The 18,767-nt window shown below is 23.5% G+C and overlaps 2 protein-coding genes across 2 annotated transcripts; both read left to right on the top strand.

Moving 5' to 3' along the window:
• Window positions 1-1,621: 1,621 nt before the first annotated feature.
• Bm17970 (Uncharacterized protein) lies at window positions 1,622-2,330 on the top strand (the record flags this gene model as incomplete). The annotated part of the gene is made up of 3 exons (XM_043074453.1): window positions 1,622-1,714; window positions 1,908-2,033; window positions 2,118-2,330. The coding sequence occupies 3 exons, from the start codon at window positions 1,622-1,624 to the stop codon at window positions 2,328-2,330; spliced, it is 432 nt and encodes a 143-aa protein (XP_042930387.1).
• Window positions 2,331-6,179: 3,849 nt separating this feature from the next.
• Window positions 6,180-14,761, top strand: Bm8821 (Uncharacterized protein; the record flags this gene model as incomplete). The annotated part of the gene is made up of 22 exons (XM_043074452.1): window positions 6,180-6,189; window positions 6,337-6,528; window positions 6,840-6,905; window positions 7,083-7,221; window positions 7,412-7,594; window positions 7,858-8,048; window positions 8,633-8,779; window positions 8,931-9,082; window positions 9,309-9,420; window positions 9,723-9,830; window positions 9,994-10,232; window positions 10,359-10,480; window positions 11,170-11,338; window positions 11,874-12,073; window positions 12,497-12,662; window positions 12,902-13,011; window positions 13,286-13,371; window positions 13,478-13,617; window positions 13,842-14,005; window positions 14,106-14,255; window positions 14,407-14,524; window positions 14,624-14,761. 22 exons carry the CDS (start codon window positions 6,180-6,182, stop codon window positions 14,759-14,761), a joined length of 3,102 nt encoding a protein of 1,033 aa, XP_042930386.1.
• Window positions 14,762-18,767: the final 4,006 nt, after the last annotated feature.

Below are 18,767 nucleotides of genomic sequence, written 5' to 3'. Positions count from 1 at the left end.
TTTGTCGTTTGATACTCGAATAGTTGCAATACAGTAGGAAGATTAATAAACCTTTATTTTCCGAAAACGTAATATTAATAAACCGAGCAATAAAAAGAGAAGAAATTTATAAAAGAAGACCGGAGGAATTCAAATTGGTTAACCTAGTAGTAGTCGACAATAAGGACAATCATCATTTTATTTTTTAAGGTTGAATTTTATATGAGTGGGAATTGGGCGTGTCTAAGATAAAAATCATATGTGTGAAGAATTGGAAAATGTTCATGCAGAATTGAGAATTTACGATGTGAGATTACATGTGTAGTAAATCTTAAGAAACTAGATTTAAGGAGGGATAATTTATGATACTGTAAGAATGTTTTACACATGTCTGAAGAGTCGGAAGCGTCTACAAAAATTGAGAATTTGCAATGTGAGAATTGAACGTATCTAAAATGAAAATCACATGTGTGAAGAATCTTAAGGAACTAGATTTATGGAGAGATAATTTATGATATTATGGGATTGTTTACAATTAAAGAATGATTAATTAGTTTTTATTAATTTTCCTTTTTCTTATTATTTTTGATAGAAGTTTTCGCGAAATTATAATTCGCGACACTCCCAAAGGGGGAGAGGAATTGTTTTAAGATGTAATTTTGAGAGAGTGATTTTGAGGTATAGCTAAATGTATGGAGTTTAATGGGTGGGATTTCTTCTTTAGTTAGGAATTGAGTGTGTAGTGATTCTATAGGGAGAGTAATGATGGTAGCTTGATTTGAATTTCGTTTTGAAGTATTACAAAGGAGGGATTGAACTAATCTAAATTTCCACTTAATAATAACTAAAATAGTTAATATTGTCACGATAATTATGCAGATAAAAATCAATTTCCAATGTGTTATCACGTTTTCAAATTCTTCTTCTATCGGTAAAACAATTTCATTGAATTCCCTTTCCATTTGTTTGATAATTTCTTCTCCTTCTTCAGAGATTTCTTGCCAAAAGAGTTTATCCTTCATTTGATGTGGTAATGAATTAATTATTTTTTGGGTTTGAGTTAGGATTTCCAATTCTGCATTAATTCTTTCAATTTCAAACTTACTTATTAAATCTCCTTTGAATTCGATATTTTCGATTGTTGGTTGTTCTGATTTGCAAGGAGCCACCATCAAATTTCCGTTAATTCTTTTAGCTATCACATCGTTTCTTTGAAGTATTAGTTTCGTGGCAAGGGTAGGATTGCTGATTGATAGCCATTTGATCAAAAGTAATAAGTTATTTCTGTTTTGGCAACTTCTTTGCTGCGTTTCTTTGAGTTGTTGAAGGAATCCTTGTCTTAGTGAATCAGAAAGGTATTGAAGTTTTACGTTTTCAGGATCATACTTTCTATCCGGAGACTTTTCCATCATCAATAGTTTATTTGTTACTCTTCGTTTGGATTTTGTAGAGTTCGAGTCATCTTCAACGTCTAGTTCAATAACTATATCGCCCTGCATTAAAATTGGAGAGGTGAATCTACAATTTTTGGTGTTTAATATAGGGGGTTTTTATCAAATATAAGCGATGCTTGTATCTCATCGATGATGAAGTGGTTGTTATACTTTGTAGCCTTGAATCTTCCGATCTTTCGATATAAACAATGATTGGTTGTATCATTGCTATTCCATATGATAATGCTAGTATTTGTTATGCATTCACCCTTTTGTGTCAAACAGTCTTTTATATCATCAAGGTTAGAAACTAACTCTTTTCCATCGTATAGAAGAATTTCTCCTTGGGTTAATATGAAGTTTGATGTTGATTGACAGTTGACTCCTAACCATCCATAGGAGTATTGTATCTCCTTACTTGTTATCCATTGATTAGGAGAAGATTGAATTAGTCTAATTCCATTCATTTGTTTTCGAACATTTAAATATCTGCAGAATTGTGACAAAGTTGCAGTAGTAGACGTATGGTCTGATACTACAGGTAGTGATATTCTAAGAAAAGCTTTCGTGCATACGGTTCGTGTAATGTTGCTACATTTTATAGCTGGTATTCTTACATGGGTGCGTGTGTACATATCCACTTTGTGATATGTAGCATTTTTGTGAATAATTTCTTCACAGTTCCATTTTTCAGGAATATTAAAGGGTACTCCAGTAATCCATTTACAGCTGTTGTTAGCTAATACCTGTCTTGGTATTATCAATGATAAAGTTTTTATCAAAAGATTAGACTTGTCTTTTGCATTGACTGTAGTTTGTGATTTTTTAGCACTTCTGGCACTTCTGGTTCAATGGGTTCTTCCGTTTCATCTTCCACATTTCAGCATCTATTTCCATAGGATAAAGCATACTGATTGATCGATTAATTTGTTTCCCATTTGGTAATTGTATCGTTGCGCTTCTTACTTTTCCATCCCATCCTCGTTTAATTTTTATTATCTTTGCTAGTTCCCATACACCACGAGGTATTTCTGGTTCATTTAATAATACTATCTCATTTTCATGTGGTACTCTTTTTTCTACTATTCTAGGTGATTTTAATTCTCTTTGTTTTTATACTTTTGTGTTTTATTAATTTTCCTTTTTCTTATTATTTTAGATAGAAGTTTTCGCGAAATTGTAATTCGCGACATATTTTGGGTAAATTCCTACCCCCTTAATTATTGTTTTTTATTACTATTTTGTTCACCTGCAACAATTATTTAAATGAAATAAATGAGTTGTGCAGAATTTCCCAGAAATCTTTTGTCTAATTTGCAAAAATATTAGGGGACAAATGTTTTTTTCTTTTTTTGATTATTTTAATAATAACACATGAAACTGATGAATGAAACAAATTTCAAATTAGCATCTTTTTTTATCCTTATCAATGTGTGCAGTTAAATGATTAGTATAATGTGTATTTGTAAAACAATATTCGAAAGTTAAATCGTTGTAAAATGTGATACATGCTAATTCCAAATGATAGTGATATGATTTGATTACATATGATAACATGTCACATGCTTAATTTTCATATTGAAATTTTTACAGTGTTATTAACATTTAAAATAAAATGTCTAATTGCTAGACATTTAGCTTAGCTGTCATGAAATGAGTTAGCTCATTTACTCCACAATTGATTAAACGTTGAAATCGATGAGAAGCAGTATCTGATGTAAAATTGCTAAAAAAAATAATAAAAAAATGAAATAAATGGCAGAGTATGTGGCCTAAAGAGCCTAGCTGAAGTAATTGACTTTAATGCTTATTATTCACAGCAGCAGTGCTTGCTTCATTTTCAAACACTTTTACTTTCGTGACTTCGATTGCTACACATTTGCTATTTTCATTTTTGTTTTCTTTTTTCTTTCCTATTAACAACACGTAGATTTACGTGAATAACATTAGTAATTTGACACACTGTTTCGTTATTTATTTTTTTATTGTAGTAAATTAGAATTTAATGAATGCACCACTTATTTCAAGGAAAATTCATATAATTGATTGTGTAATTCACTAGAAAATGCTCAAAGAAATGATTAATTTATGATGGAATCTCAAATTTTAAACTTTTCCGTTTTATGCATCCATTAATTCTGGAATTGATCAATGGACGATTGAAATAAATAACAACTAAAGATAAACAAGTTATTTTTCTGTATTAATTATCAGAATCAAATTTTATCATCATTTGTCGAAAAGGATTTTATTCGTAAATTATAGTTTAAAGTTGTTTTTTAATTTTTTTTTCAAATTAAAATTTTTTTCTCTTATTATGCAACGAAAAAAAAATGCACTCAAATTCAAAAATTGTACCTAAAAATTTCATTTATAGATGTGATTTGACTTAGTTTGCATTGCAATAATATTTTCTCGAAAATTATAATTGCTGCTGCAATTTGATATTACGTTAAAACAGTTAAAATTATGGAATTTTACTTTCACTCCTTTTTTAATTTTAGTTTTTTTCACCCAAAAAATTTATATATTCATATATTCATAAGCTACCCCAAATTAATGTGGTAATCAATCAATTCTGATCTGGAATATCATCTGAAATTCTGAACATAAAAGCCGAACGCAGCTTAAATTTTTCAAATCGAGAATTGGAACTTACAAATATTTACCGCACTAGTAAATTCAGCAGTCAGTCATTCCACATTTAATTGCTACTGACTTCAAGCCCATTTTAAATAGTTTCAAATTTTTCTTTAAATCTAAACCAATTAAATTTTATTACTAACATATGAAATGCGGTTTCATCCTGTGTAATTTCATTTCATTTAATCATTTTTCACTTCAGGTGAACGTATTTTAACTTGATTTATTTTTTTTTTAATTATTTTAAAAATATTTTAAAAGATATCGAAATTATTTTAAAAGTTGAAAAAACAAAAAGTATAGATTTTTAGCCTCAAAAATAGTAAGCAAAAATTGATGAAAATTTAATGCGTCCAACTTTTATCATATTTTATCTATTACCATTTTTCTTTTGGCAATTGTCAAATAGTGAGAAAATGCACTTATTTATTCATAATTGTAAATCATTTTAATTCATTATCATCTAAAATTAAATATATTTATTGATTTCTTCTTGTCATAAAAACTTTAATTAAAATGCTAGCATTTGTAATTTGTGTTAATGATATATTGATAAAATATATTATTGCATCACTAATTGAAATGTTTTTCATTTTCAAACTTTTGTGTTTCCAAAAATTTTATCACCAAAAGAGAGGAAGAAAAAGTGAAAAGGAGGGAGATACCGAGAGAGAGAAAAAAAAAATTAGTTTTGATGTGAAAAAAACGGACATAATAAAGTTTGGAAGAAGAAAAAAGTAAAAATTAAAGCTAAGTAAATAAGCATGCCAAGGTAGGGAAAATGAGGATAAAAGAAGGAAAAGGCAAGGAGAAAAAGTAAGATAAAGAGGAAAGAATGAAAGATGTTGAACTCTTGGCCTAGACTTTAAATTGATTGGCCATATTCTACTATTAAAATGCTCCATATGCCACTAATCAATTTCCATTTTGAGGTCGCTCGTATATATATATGTATACATCCATTATAATTTACTTGTTAAGTCCTACGCCATTCATCTTTCACTTTTTTCTTTTCTTTCATTTCTCTCTTTTTTTTACTTTTTTCTTCTATTTTTATTAGCTTGTTTTATTCATGAAAAATATCGGTTTTCCACTTTTTTCCGCTCTTCCTTTTTTTTTCTCATCTCTGTTTCTCTTCCCCCTCTCTCTTTCATTATTTAATATGAAAAAAAAATAGTTTTTTTTTTTTTTTTTAATATGAACATTAAGGTGTGAAGTTTTTCCTATACTAATTATGTTATAGTATCAATTTTTATAATACTTATTATCATAAAGAAATGTTTTCACTTCATTTCATTTTATTTCATTCAGTTAAAAACTATTAAAATGAATGATATAATTGAAAAAATCTTGCGATTTCTCATGTTCTTGACAAATAGCAATAAGTGTCAATCTTTTTTTTAAATTATACTGTTAGATGGAAAATTGTTAGCTTAGTTAAATTCTAGTTTTAATTAAACAAATAAGTGAGAAAAAAGAAAATTTCTTGTTTGATTGTAATAATTCAAAAATAATTGACAGTAAATTATTTTAATTAGTATTATAGGACTATTGTAATGAATTATTTGTGTAAAATATCCATAAAATATTACATTTTTTTTTTCTTACACATTTTATTTAAATATAATATTATGAATTAATTTATTATTCATTTCTTCTATCTTTTGTTCATCTTTTTTCCCTCAGATATTTCTTTAGTTGTTATTTTATTATTATTATTTATTATTAATTATTATGATTATTACCAATTATTATTTATTAATTATTACTACTATTACTATTCTTATTATTATTAACTATCTCTTCATTATTACTGACATTTTCGTAGGTATTATTATTATTATTATTTTCATTGTTATTATTATCATTCATTGCTGTTATTGTTATATGTGTATATTCAATTAGGTTTGTTCAATTAAATTTCCTATGATATTTTCACTCAAAATTTTTTTACTGCTGTTTAAAAACAAAAAAAAAAAAAAAACGAATTATCATTTTAAATGTTATTTCGTTAATCAATGATTACATTAATCAGGTTAAATATAATTCATGAATATCGAGCATTTTGTTCTCAGTATTGGAATGGCTTATTTATCATATTTTGATTATCAGTTATTCTAAATGATGAATTCTGGTACTATATTACATGAAAATATCATTAATTTTATTATTATTATTATTTTTTTTTTTGAAAAAAAAAGGAAAAAAGAAGAAATGATAATTTAATAATTCTTTTAAATATTATATTATTGACTATTATATTATTAATACTTATTTTAAGGCGTATTATTATTGATTATTTGGTGGATACAGTTATTTTACACCTTTGGTAGAAAATGTATTCCTGATGATTTCCAATATAAATATACGGAATGTGATAATAATGGAGAGCGATGGCGTGTTGCGGTACCTAAAATGAATAATTTAGAATGTAATGATGAAGTACCATTACCGATACGAGGAGTGAATTGTTGTTTGTTTTCATTTTGTTTCTATTTTTTTATTTGTTGTATAATTTCTTTAATCATTAAAATGTTTAATCATTGCAAAATATTAGCTTTAGCTTAAATTATATTATGAATATTAAGTGAATTATTATTATATAATTTTAATTGAATATTTGTATTCCACTACATCGTTGAAAAATTTGACATTTTTTTTTAATTAATCCATTTAATCATAATATTTTGAGCTAATTAAATCATTACTCAAGTTAATGATATATCTTTAATTTAATCATAAGTAATTACTTAAGATATATATATTGTTTACCTATTATTTTAGCCTTTACATGTGGTGCCGGAATGTATTTGGATATTGTTACACAGCGATGTCAACTTTGTCCAAAAGGTTTTTTATTAATAATTATTTTAGATTTAATAATTTTAATAATTTTTAACAACAATTTATTACATTAAATTTGCATGAATTTTATGGTAAATTTTTGCAAAAATCGTATGAAGAAAAAAGAGTCATTAAAAAATTTAACAATTTTTTTTAAATTAATTTAATTTGAAATAATTTTAGGTACATATAGTTTGGGTGATGGCATTCGTTACGATGTATTTGATGAAATTCCAGCAAATTTTGAAGTGGAAAATGTTAACATTTTGCTGGAGAGAAATATCGATACAAATATGGAGTCGATAGAAGATTGTCCAATACAGTAATTTTTCTCGTCATCTTTTAACAGTTATTTTTCAAATAATTTTCATCATTTAACAGTTGTTTGAAAAAGTGAAAAAAAAAAAAAAAAAAAAACGGGCTAAACAATGAAATGAACTGATTAATTATATCATATATAAAAGATGAAATAAATGCTTGTTCCGATACTTTTGATAATTATAAAATTTCAGGAAAGGTTGGATTGTACGAAATGCAGAATTAATATACGTGCCTTCACCATGTTTATCAAGGCTTACTTATAGCATTGATTTAGTACGTCCTGGTTACGTGGAATATGTTTATCGTTTACCACGTAATAATCGTGCGCTTATTTTTAATGTTGATGTAAGAAATGACAAATGTAGAAGCTACAGGTGCAATTACTTTTTTCTCTAAAAAAAATTTTTTTTTCATTTAATTATTTTTTCTTTTGAAAAAAAATTTAGCCTAAAATAATTTTAATGATGAATTAATGTAAAAATAACTAAATAATTTTTATGTTTGCTTATATTTTGTTGTTAATTGTATCAGCAATTATAATAATATGAAAATTTATGCTAAATGAAAATTTTTTTTTAAATTTATCTTAAAAACGAAGTAGAACGTATGTTATAAATGGTATCATATAATATTATAGAGATGAAATGAAACAATTAATGGGAAATAATTTGAAGAAGAAAGGTAGTTCAGAAGATGGCAATGATTGGTATCGTGATCGAATTGAATTAAAAAGTGGTCATAATGTTATCAGTTGGACAGTGATGAGCTATCGTTTGGATGCATTTTATAACAATGATGTGATCACAATCTCACATATCGATATTCATGGTACTTAAATAATCAATTAATTAATTTATTTGTTTTTTGTTAAAGGTGTTATACATATGTTATACACTTTTTTTCATTACAGTTATTTAATTATTTAAGTATTATTTTTTCATTCTGTAATATGGGATGAAATTTTTATTTTTTGTTTTTCTTTTTTTTTTTAAAGATGTGATCATATGAATTATCATATATAGTTTGGTTTTATCGTATTATATTGATTAAAGTTTAAAAAAAAGATTAATATAATTTGAAATTAATAATTCCTACATTGATATCATTGATGGGTAGAAATTTTTGAATTAAAAAAAGTCTTATTAACAAATTGTTTAATTTCAATCAATTATTTTAACGTTTTTTCTTTTTCATTTTGATGTAATGCGAGAATTATATTTAAACTTTTTTCTTTTTTCATAGGATTTATGGTATAGATGTTAATTAAAGAAGATATTGTTCAATGTAAAATTACTTTGATTTTGATTAATATATGATCTTTTAAGCAATTAAGTAATAAATTTTCACTACTTTTTTCCTTTCTTTCTTTCTTTCTTCGTTTTTTCTTTTTTTTTCTTAAGTTTTTTTTTCAGGTTTACAACAGATACGAAAATGTACCAAATGTCCGGGCGGTACGTATAGTGGTATTGGTGCTAAACAATGCCGATTTTGTCGTGCCGGATATTATAGTCCACCAGGATCCATGCAGTGTATCCGTTGTCCATTATCACAATATTCCCGTAAGTTATTTTAGACTGAAAATGATTAAAATTAATTTAGATGAATATTAAAATTGCTATTTAAAAATTAAATTTATTTTGTGATAATAAAATAATAAATTATCTTTTTTTAAAAAAATAACTGATCATTTTTCAAAGATATCTTTTATAGATGCACGCTCATCATTTTGCATAAATCGACCTATTTGTTCATTAAATGATTATTATCCTGTTCTAAAACCATGTATTAATGGTAAAACACGTACGATATTTGTTAAAGTGCAACCAAATATTTGTCGTGATGATTTAAATGGTGCTATTAAGGTTAATTTAAAAAAAGATCGTCTTTTTTTTTTTTTAAATTTATAAGTGTATGTTCAAATTTAATTGACAATTGTTTAGTAAATCACTTTTTTTGATCAATAAAAAGAAAAAATAAAGTTAATATATCAATGTAGTAGTTAAATTTAAAAAAATGAGCAATTATTGCAATTAAAATTAAAATACAGGAAAAAACACATATCACATTGGGTAACAATTATATATGCAGATCCCAGCACCTGGTAATGAAATTTCCTGTCCGAAGTGCAATCCAGGAATGCATTTGAATTCAACTGGTCAATGTGTCTTTTGTCAAAAGGACCATTACTCGCATGGCGAAGGTTTTTTTTTCTTTTTTTTTTAAAAAAAAATTTAATTCATCAATTTAAACTTCGATGTTTATCAGAATATATGTTCATATTTTATTTTATTTATACAACCTAATAATTTTTCTTAACTTTTTGATATGTACATAAAAATGCTAAAATTGATTTCATATAATAAATTTCAAATCAACTGTTATATTTTTAATCATGATTTAGTTCATGATTTAAATGAACTAACAAAAATAAAATGTGAAAAATAAGTAAAAAATGATAAAAACAAGAAAAAAAATTTTTTTTTTAATTTTCATCATTCACAGAATGTCATCGATGTCCAGTTGATACATTACCAAATTATGGCTATCATTATATTATCTGGAATACACTTCCACCAAATATGTTCACCAGATGTGAATATATTGTTGAAGGTATTAATAAAATATTTCATTTCCTTTTAATCTGATTAAAAATATATTAATTTACATGAAAATTAAATTTAAATTTTTAATTTTTCTTTTTATTTTCGTGGTCTTTTCTTTGAATTAAAAAGAATTATTCTCTTTTAGCTGATTCCTTCTTTTTTTTTAACAGGTGATTTAATAAATTGTACAATTGATAATGCATGGATACCAGCTGGAAGTATGATTCAAACGTCATCAACGCAAGAGAAAGGCATAGCACTTGAACTTGGCCTACAAATTCATGATGGCTTTTCAAATCCATTACTTGCATTTGATGAGCTAATATCATCACATAATCCAATTGCGCATATTACATTTGACTTTGAAATGAAATGCGCGGATGATAGCTGTGTGCTATATTTTATTGAAGTTTGTTATAATGAAAGCACTTTTTCCTTTTTTAATTTAATAAATTTTTTAAATTTTAACTTATATATGTTATAAAATATTAAAAAAAACTTCTTTTAAATTGTTCATTTCTTTATTTTTTTTTAGGATGCGCCATCTCAATCTTATTATCGTATTCTTGTGGATTTTAGTGGTACTCAACATTATCAATCATATTCCTATCCAATTGTTTCACCAAATCCAACACAATTTTTATTTGTTTTTATAAGGTAATCAAATTCTAATCTTCTATATTAAATATCTTACTATATTATTGTTACTATTATTTTTCTCATTGTTATTATCATTATTATTGCTATATTATTATTATTGTTATTGTTATTATTATTGTCATTATCATTATTGTTATCATTATCGTTATTATTATTATTGTTTATTATTAATTACTATTACTGTTATTGTTATTATAATTTATTATCGTTATTAATGTTTATTATTATTATTAATATTGCTGTTATGGTTGTAATTCCAGGTTTTATACAGTTACAAATTTTTATGTGATTATAAATTAATAATGACTGAGATATTATAGTAGTAGTGTATGTAGTAATATTATCATTAATAGCAATATTATTATAACTATTAGTATTACTATTATTAGTGTTTATTATCAGGTTATTATTATTTATTATTATTATTGTTATTATTATTATCGTCATTATTATTATTATTATTATTATTATTATTATTATTATTATTATTGCTACTACTATTATTGTTATTTATTTATAAATAAAAATTAAATTTATATGATTATAAATAAACTAATAAATGAACGGTAGTCATTTAATGGATTAACTATAAAAAAGAAAATTTATATGATAAATAAAGATTATGATTTATTATTTTATATTTTTAAATGTGTGAATTAGTTTTTTAATTGTGTTCTAATTTTAAGATCACGAAGTTCAACAAAAGAAGATGTCATAACAGATCGAGCATTTATTTATCGAATTAATGTCACCAATGTTGGTGACAAATCAGGTGGTGCATCAACATGTTTACAATGTCCAAAATATAATGGGAAGTGTGTACATTGTTTAGCTGGTGAATACATCACTGAAACAGTAAATTTTCCTTTTTTCCAATTCTATTTAAAATTTTTCAAGTACTTTTCAAAATTTTTTTAGAAATAACACAATTATACATTTACTTTTTATCCTTGTAATATAAAATAAAATAAAAAACAAAACAAAATGCTATTCATTTTTAGCGATTTATTTATTTCACATTATTTTAAGTCAAAAAACCTTTCGAAAATATTCAAAAATTTTATTCAGAAAAACGAAGCAAAAAATGATGCAATATATAAATTGTATTAATTAGTCATTATCAATGACTAATTAATTTTTTTTAAGAAGTTATTATCAATTTTAATAATATTCGAAACCTTTTTTTATTAACATAAATATAAATCTATAAATATGTATATATGTCGTATTTTTGAATAATGTTATTTTACTTTTTTTTTTTTTTTTTTTTTAATATTAACTAATTAATTATATAAAAATATTATATAAACTACAACAAATGGGTAATAAAAATATTAGTTAATTAAAAGAAAAATAATAAATCGAAAAAAAAAAATTCTCAAATTTTTAGAATAATGAATGTAAAAAATGTCCGAATGGATTAATATTAAATACGACAAGCGATCGAATGGGTATTAAAAGTTGTATACCATGCGGTATCAATCTTATCTCATATGATAATATACGATGTATATCAAATGGAATATTATTATTAGATAATTTATCTAATAATAAAACATATCATTTTAATTTTACATATTTCTTTAATCGGTATTTTAATTTAATTAATTTTATTATTCAAAAAAAATGACAAAAAAATTCTTTTTTCTTGTTTATTTCGATGCATTTATAATTTATCAAAAACTAATTTTTTATCCCAAAAATTTTATAATTATTTTTGTTTATTTAAACTAATTTTGTAATAATTTTTTTTTGCGAATTATTTTTATTCATTCAAATCATTTTTTTTTTTTTAGTATTTAATCATTATATTATTTTTTGTAATTAGCATTTCTATAACTGTTTTTTAAATTTTCGCTGCAATTTTTTCATTTTTTTTGTTAAAGTAAGAAATTTTTTGTTTGTTTAAAATAAAATTATTTGAAATTTTTACAGTAATTAAGATTAACACACACTATTCATCCATGCTTAATTTTTAACTTTTTCCTTAGTTTTTTTTTTTTTCGTTTTTAGAACATTTACAGCAGAAGGTGTGCAAGTATTCGCACGTGAAGGTGCATCATATTTTCATTTGTATAATATTTCACTTTTAACCGAAAATGGCGCAAATTGTAAGGAAACTTATGCGTCATCAGAATATGAAAGTGTTTCTTTATCTTATAATATGCAGGGAAATCAAGTAAAACAATTTTTTCTTTTAATTTTTAAAATTTTTGCTTTCGTTTTTTTAAACCAACATGTGCACGTATTATAAATTTTTAAATTTTAAAAATTAGAAAAGGTTATATTTATTTGTAAATGAAATCTCTAATCAGGCTTGTTGAATTTTTGAATTTTATAAGTTTAAACTCAAATAATTATTAAATTAAATTTTTAATAGAAAAAACGAAAGACAAAGCAATTATTATTTTTTTACAGGGTCAAGAAAGTTCCGGAGCCGTAAATGCATACATCTGTCGTTCAACTGCATTTCCAATGCATCAACTTGCCAATATTACACAACGTTTTTTTTACATTTCACCTGTCATGTATAAACTTTTTTCCACTAATTTTATTAAAATTCGATTTTTCTTCAAATTTTTTGAATCTCAGAAATTTTAAACTTTACAATGAAAATAAACCTTTTAAAGTTCAATTGCATTTTTGCTTCCTTTTTTAAATTCAAATTAATCATTGTTATTCTTAATTTTTAAATTAATTATTATTATTCCCTTTTTCCATTTAATGCTTGCAAATTTATTGTTACATTATAAAATATTATAATAATAGAAAAAAAAATATTTTTTTTTCTCGTTTTTTTAGAATTGGTGATAAAATTTTGGCTATAACATCTGAAAGAGAATTGAATAAGTATGTCAAATTAACTGGTCGAGAATTTGATATTATCGGTTTGTTGAATAATTATTTCAAATAAATCTTAGAAGAAGTTGAATTGAATATTAGAGTTATTAAACAGTAATCAAATAATTGAATAATTTTTTTTTTTTTTTTTAGAAAATAATAATACAATGAATGAAATACCAAATATACATTTTTATTTCGGTTCACCTCAACCGTCGACACAACTTTGTCAACATGGTGTGTATACTGTTGTCACATTAAAATGTGATCCACGACAAATTATCAAACCATTGGTATCACTAATACTTCTTTTGAATTAAGTTAAATTTCAAATATTTCAGTTGCTACTTTTAGAAAGTATAATTGATTAAGGAAGTGAGAAAATTAAGCATATTTTTTAAACTAAATTATTTAATTTGATCAAGATTTTTGTTATTTAATTGGATTAAATTAATTAAAATTTAAATTTTATAAGAAAAGTTTTTTTCTTCTTTTTTCTTCTTAAACCTATTATCAGATAAAACTTCCAAGTAATTGTCCGGATGGTACTTGTGATGGTTGCTTATATCATATTATCATTTATTCATCACATGCTTGTCCTATTTGTACTGAACAAGATTATAGTATAATTAAAGGTGAATGCATTAATGGAATGCAATCAATTCATAGTATACCAGCAAGGTAAAAAAAAATTTATTATATATTTGATAAAAATGTTAAGTTTAACTTTTTTTTCATTTTTTTCACAAAATTAAATATATATATGTTAAATTAATTTAAGTTATTGTATTTCAATGGATATGATAAGAAAGGAACAAATGATACAATGTACAACACTTACATTACGATTACAATTGCTTATTTTGGGCATTACTTTAACTCTTATCATACTATGTATTATCATTATCATGGCTTATATAAAGAATAAAAGGTTACTTTTTAAGTTTGCCATAGAAAAAGGAAAATTGAAACTATTAATCGAATTTTTTATTTATGATATGTTAATTCAATTGAAAATGAAACAAAAGTTTTGTTTTTCATTTTAAAAATTTTATGCCTGGAATGATTCTTATTAATTTTAGTTTGGAATATAAATATATGAAATTGGTTGAATGGAAAGATAATGCGAAAGATTTGAGATCATTTGGTGCTGAATCATGTGGTGTAGAAGATGATGATAATGATAATGATGATGGCGAAGTTTAAATCTTTTCAAATAAATTATTTTAAATTATAATTTTAACTTTTTACAAAAAAGTTAAGCTAATTTGTTAAATTAAAATAAAATATAATTTATAGGATAATGATCGTATATTTTTTGCACGAAAAAATAGACGATTATATCGTGAATATAAGAAAGAACGCAATTTATCACATGATGGAAATCGAGAAGATAGTGGACAAACACCATTTGTTCCACTGGAACAAGCTGATTGATTAATGCTTATGATAATGATAGTGACATAATGATAAGAATGATAGTGACAATGATAATAAAAGTAGTGGTGATAATGATGATGGTGATCATGTCTAAATAAAATTGATAAAAATTATAGTAGTGTAGTTTATTTTTGAAATTTTTTATCAAATTTATTACATATACATGTATATGAAATGAAATAAGTGGAATGCGAAATTCAATCATTTTTATTTCGTTATAAAAATAAGTTGGAATAATTAATTCGAATCAATTAATGATGCTATAATAGAATTTGAGGAGAGAGGAAAAGAGAAAAAATTGTGAAGAAAATATATTTAGCTTAATACTGTGTGCAAATTATAGTCATATATTTGAGCATAAGTTATAAAATAAATAGAAAAATATTTGAAGTAAATGTATGAAATTATTAAAAGTTTCAAATTTGTAAAATTAAAAAAAAAATAATCATTTTTTCCAATTTCTTTTTTTTTTTTTTTTTGATTATATATTTCTGATATTGTCGATATTATTTTCTTTCATTTTTTTCTGCAACTAGTTTCTCACGAAAAAAACTTTGAGAGTATTATATATTTATAAACAATAAATAATCAATCAATCATCTTTCACTGGTAAGAAATGATAAGAAATTGTTCTTTCTATTATTAATACGGATCAGTATAATTAATCCATATCGTTGTAAATATTTCTATGTCTTCTTTTGCTTTGGCTCATCTGCTTCCTCTATTTTCGTATTAAAAAAAAGTCATAAAAAGAAGTTTCCGGAATTCTGGGACAAAATATTTTTTGATCATCTAATAGTATGATGCAAATAAACGTTTACTACCATTTATTGTGTATCCGTTACGATTTACATTTTTTTTGTCATCAATCCTTTGTGTAGAAATTAAAAGATATAATAAACTTATTATTCGCTAACCTTCCGGAAATGACTTATTTATGTTTATCCCGTGAAATTTCTACTAAAACTTTATTATTATTATTGTGGAATTGTTATATTCTGATTAATTTTAAAATGATAAATTTTGACCATTTCATTCATTTGATAACTTGATAATTTATATCCAAATAAGTCTTTTTGCACAAAATGTAATTTGAAAATTCTTTTTGAAATAAGAGAAAAAATTGCCATTTTCAGAATTTCTTTTTTTTAGTTCACTATTTTTTTTTTGTTACATTGAAATTCATTTATCATTTATTTACAGTTTTTCTTGTGTAAATATTTGCAATTAAGGATATTTCTTAATTATTAAGAGATTTTACGATTGCTTGACATATTATTTTATTTTTGTTGATATGATAGAAAAGTTATTTTTCCTTAAAATGAAAAAGTAGGTTTTTCATAATTCTCTGATCGCATTTTTTTTTCCTTTTGTTTCTGATATTCCTATCAGAATTAAATTTAGTTAAATTTCTTTAAGCAGTGTAAACTTTTTCCCTTCTTTTTTGTTCAAAAATTTAATCTTTTAAGATTATTCATTTATTGCTAGCAAATATTTTCATCCATCAAATAAAAGCATAATAATGTTTAAATTTAAAATTACTTTCTAGTATAATGAATTAAAATTGTTAGTGAGAATGAAGCGAGGAAAAAAACTCCAAAACATAGAGGAATTATTTTTGCTTTTCATCTAACAATAATAAGTAATTTCTATTTCTTAAAAACTTCTAATTATCAGATAATTTCAAAATTGCTGATAATAATTGCAGTGAATGAAACTTTAGAAAGCATCGAAAAATTTGGAAAAAAAAGCAAAGCAAAAAACATAACAATAATTGTGTATAAATTGTCGATAATGAAATGAATTTATTGAAAATTCTGAATAATTTTCTTTTGTTTTTTTTTTTTTTTTTTTAATATCCTAATTGAATTTTATATGCGCTAAATAAATGTAATGAAGAATTTAAATTAAATTTTACTTTATTTTCTTTTCTTTCCTTTTTTCTACTGAAAAAACAAATGGTAAAATACAAAAAAAAGTCATTGGGTAATAGAGTAAACAAAAGCTGCATGAAAATACATGAACATTTATGACAGATTACTACTATTACTATTATTATTTATTATTACTAATTATCGTTATTTTTATTATTATCATTATAACTATTACTTTACTACAATACTATCACCTTTAATAGTATTATCATTAGTAAGTATTTCTGATAGAATTTTACGATACCTTCAAACAATAAAATCATACAGTCAAAATCATATAAGTAGTTTATACGAATTTTACATTTTCATAAAGACACATTCAGAAAAAAAGTAACACTTACTTGGCCTACTATTATAAATTAAAGCTTAAAATTCAAATTAATTAATCAGATATTTGAGAATGAATTAGGACTTTGCATCTTTATTAGCTTTTTTTCTTTTTATCACTTAGACTATTTATCTTAACGACGTACCAAAAATTTATTCTTCAAATTTTTTACAATATTTCATCGTGTTAAATTGTTTAACATTTATCGGACAACTTGAATTCATCCTAAAATTTCAAGATTTTCAAAAATTAAGTTAAATTAGAAAAAGGCAGTGATTAAATGAGTGGTTTATAATAATTGTTGCTTGATATATAAGTTTTGATGAAAATTATAAACCAAAAAAATGAACTATTTTCAAAATTTTTTTAGTGACAAAATTCAAAATTTCCAATACGGATAATTACGAATAATTAGAATTACTGATTTTCTTCGAATAGGATAATGTATATAAAATAATCTATTTTAAGTAATAAAAAAATCTTTTATTTTCTTTTCTTGCACAAATTACTGCTGTTAGAAAGAAAATATAATTATCAAATGCATGAATAATGAATGGTTAAAACATAAATTATCCATGAAATTTATTTTGAGAAAAAAAGAAGTGAAAAAGTATTACTAAAATTTCAAATTACCTATAATATTAGTTTAACATTCAAAATATCTTAAATTTATTCGTTTTATAAATCATAAATGTTAATCATTTACAAGGCTAATCATTAATCACTGTAACTAACAAAGTGATAATGCAAAAAACAAACAAGCGACTACTGATAAGAAAAAAAGATATGGAAAGTTTTATTGCAGAGATATGGTATGTGAAGAAGAAAAAAAAGAAGTCAATAATTGAATGCAATTATTTGGGAGAAAGATGAAAATGAAAACAAAAATTTTTTTTGAGAAGAAATGAAGGGCAGTGAGAGGAAGTTTTGGCATATGTAATAGCAATTATATACATTAATTTTAAAAATATATAATAATTTGAGATTAAAAAAAAGAAAACAATGAAAAGTTTTTAACGAAAGACAAAAAATTAGCACCAGCCATAAATTAATTCATGGAAGATGTTTAATTTTAAAAGAAAAAATGAAAAAGTATATGAATAATTATTGATTAAAATAGTTGTAACACTTATTTTATTAAATTTATTAAAATTTATAGTCAAATTATTAATTATTTAAAAATTTATAGTCAAATTATTAATAATAATAGTTTTATAAAAAATTTATAGCCAAATTATTATTAATAATAGTTATCATTATTTTTTTAATAGCATAAAAATTGATTCTCAGTTTCTATTTTCAACCACTTAAAACATTCTTTTTCCTCCTCAAATATTTTTCCCACTAATAAATATTTCGCAAATTGTTATATTTAAAAAAAATCTTTTCTTCAAAAAAAGAAAAATCAAAAAAAAAAAAGATTTTCCCCGTTTTTTGGGATAAATATCACTGGAAAATATCAGACAGAATCACAATATTATAAAATATCGTATATTATCATTCTTTAACAAAATTACAACTTAATAATAATAAAGCAATTATATATATATACGTGTTAATTACGTATGCAAAATCACACGTAATTTCTGAATTCATATTAGCACAAAAAAAGCGAAATAAAAAACTAAAAAAAAATCTGCACATAATTATTCAACAGTCAAATCTTATACAAATAGCTTTTCACGCTTAAATTAAAAAAAATAAAAAAACAAAAAAAGCAAAAAAAAAAAAAAAAAACAAA

This window comes from Brugia malayi (assembly GCF_000002995.4).
Source record: "Brugia malayi strain FR3 genome assembly, contig: Bm_v4_ChrX_scaffold_001, whole genome shotgun sequence".
Classification (NCBI taxonomy): domain Eukaryota; kingdom Metazoa; phylum Nematoda; class Chromadorea; order Rhabditida; family Onchocercidae; genus Brugia; species Brugia malayi.
The sequence above is the reverse complement of the archived record's forward strand: the minus strand, read 5'-3'. Positions and strand labels throughout refer to the sequence as shown.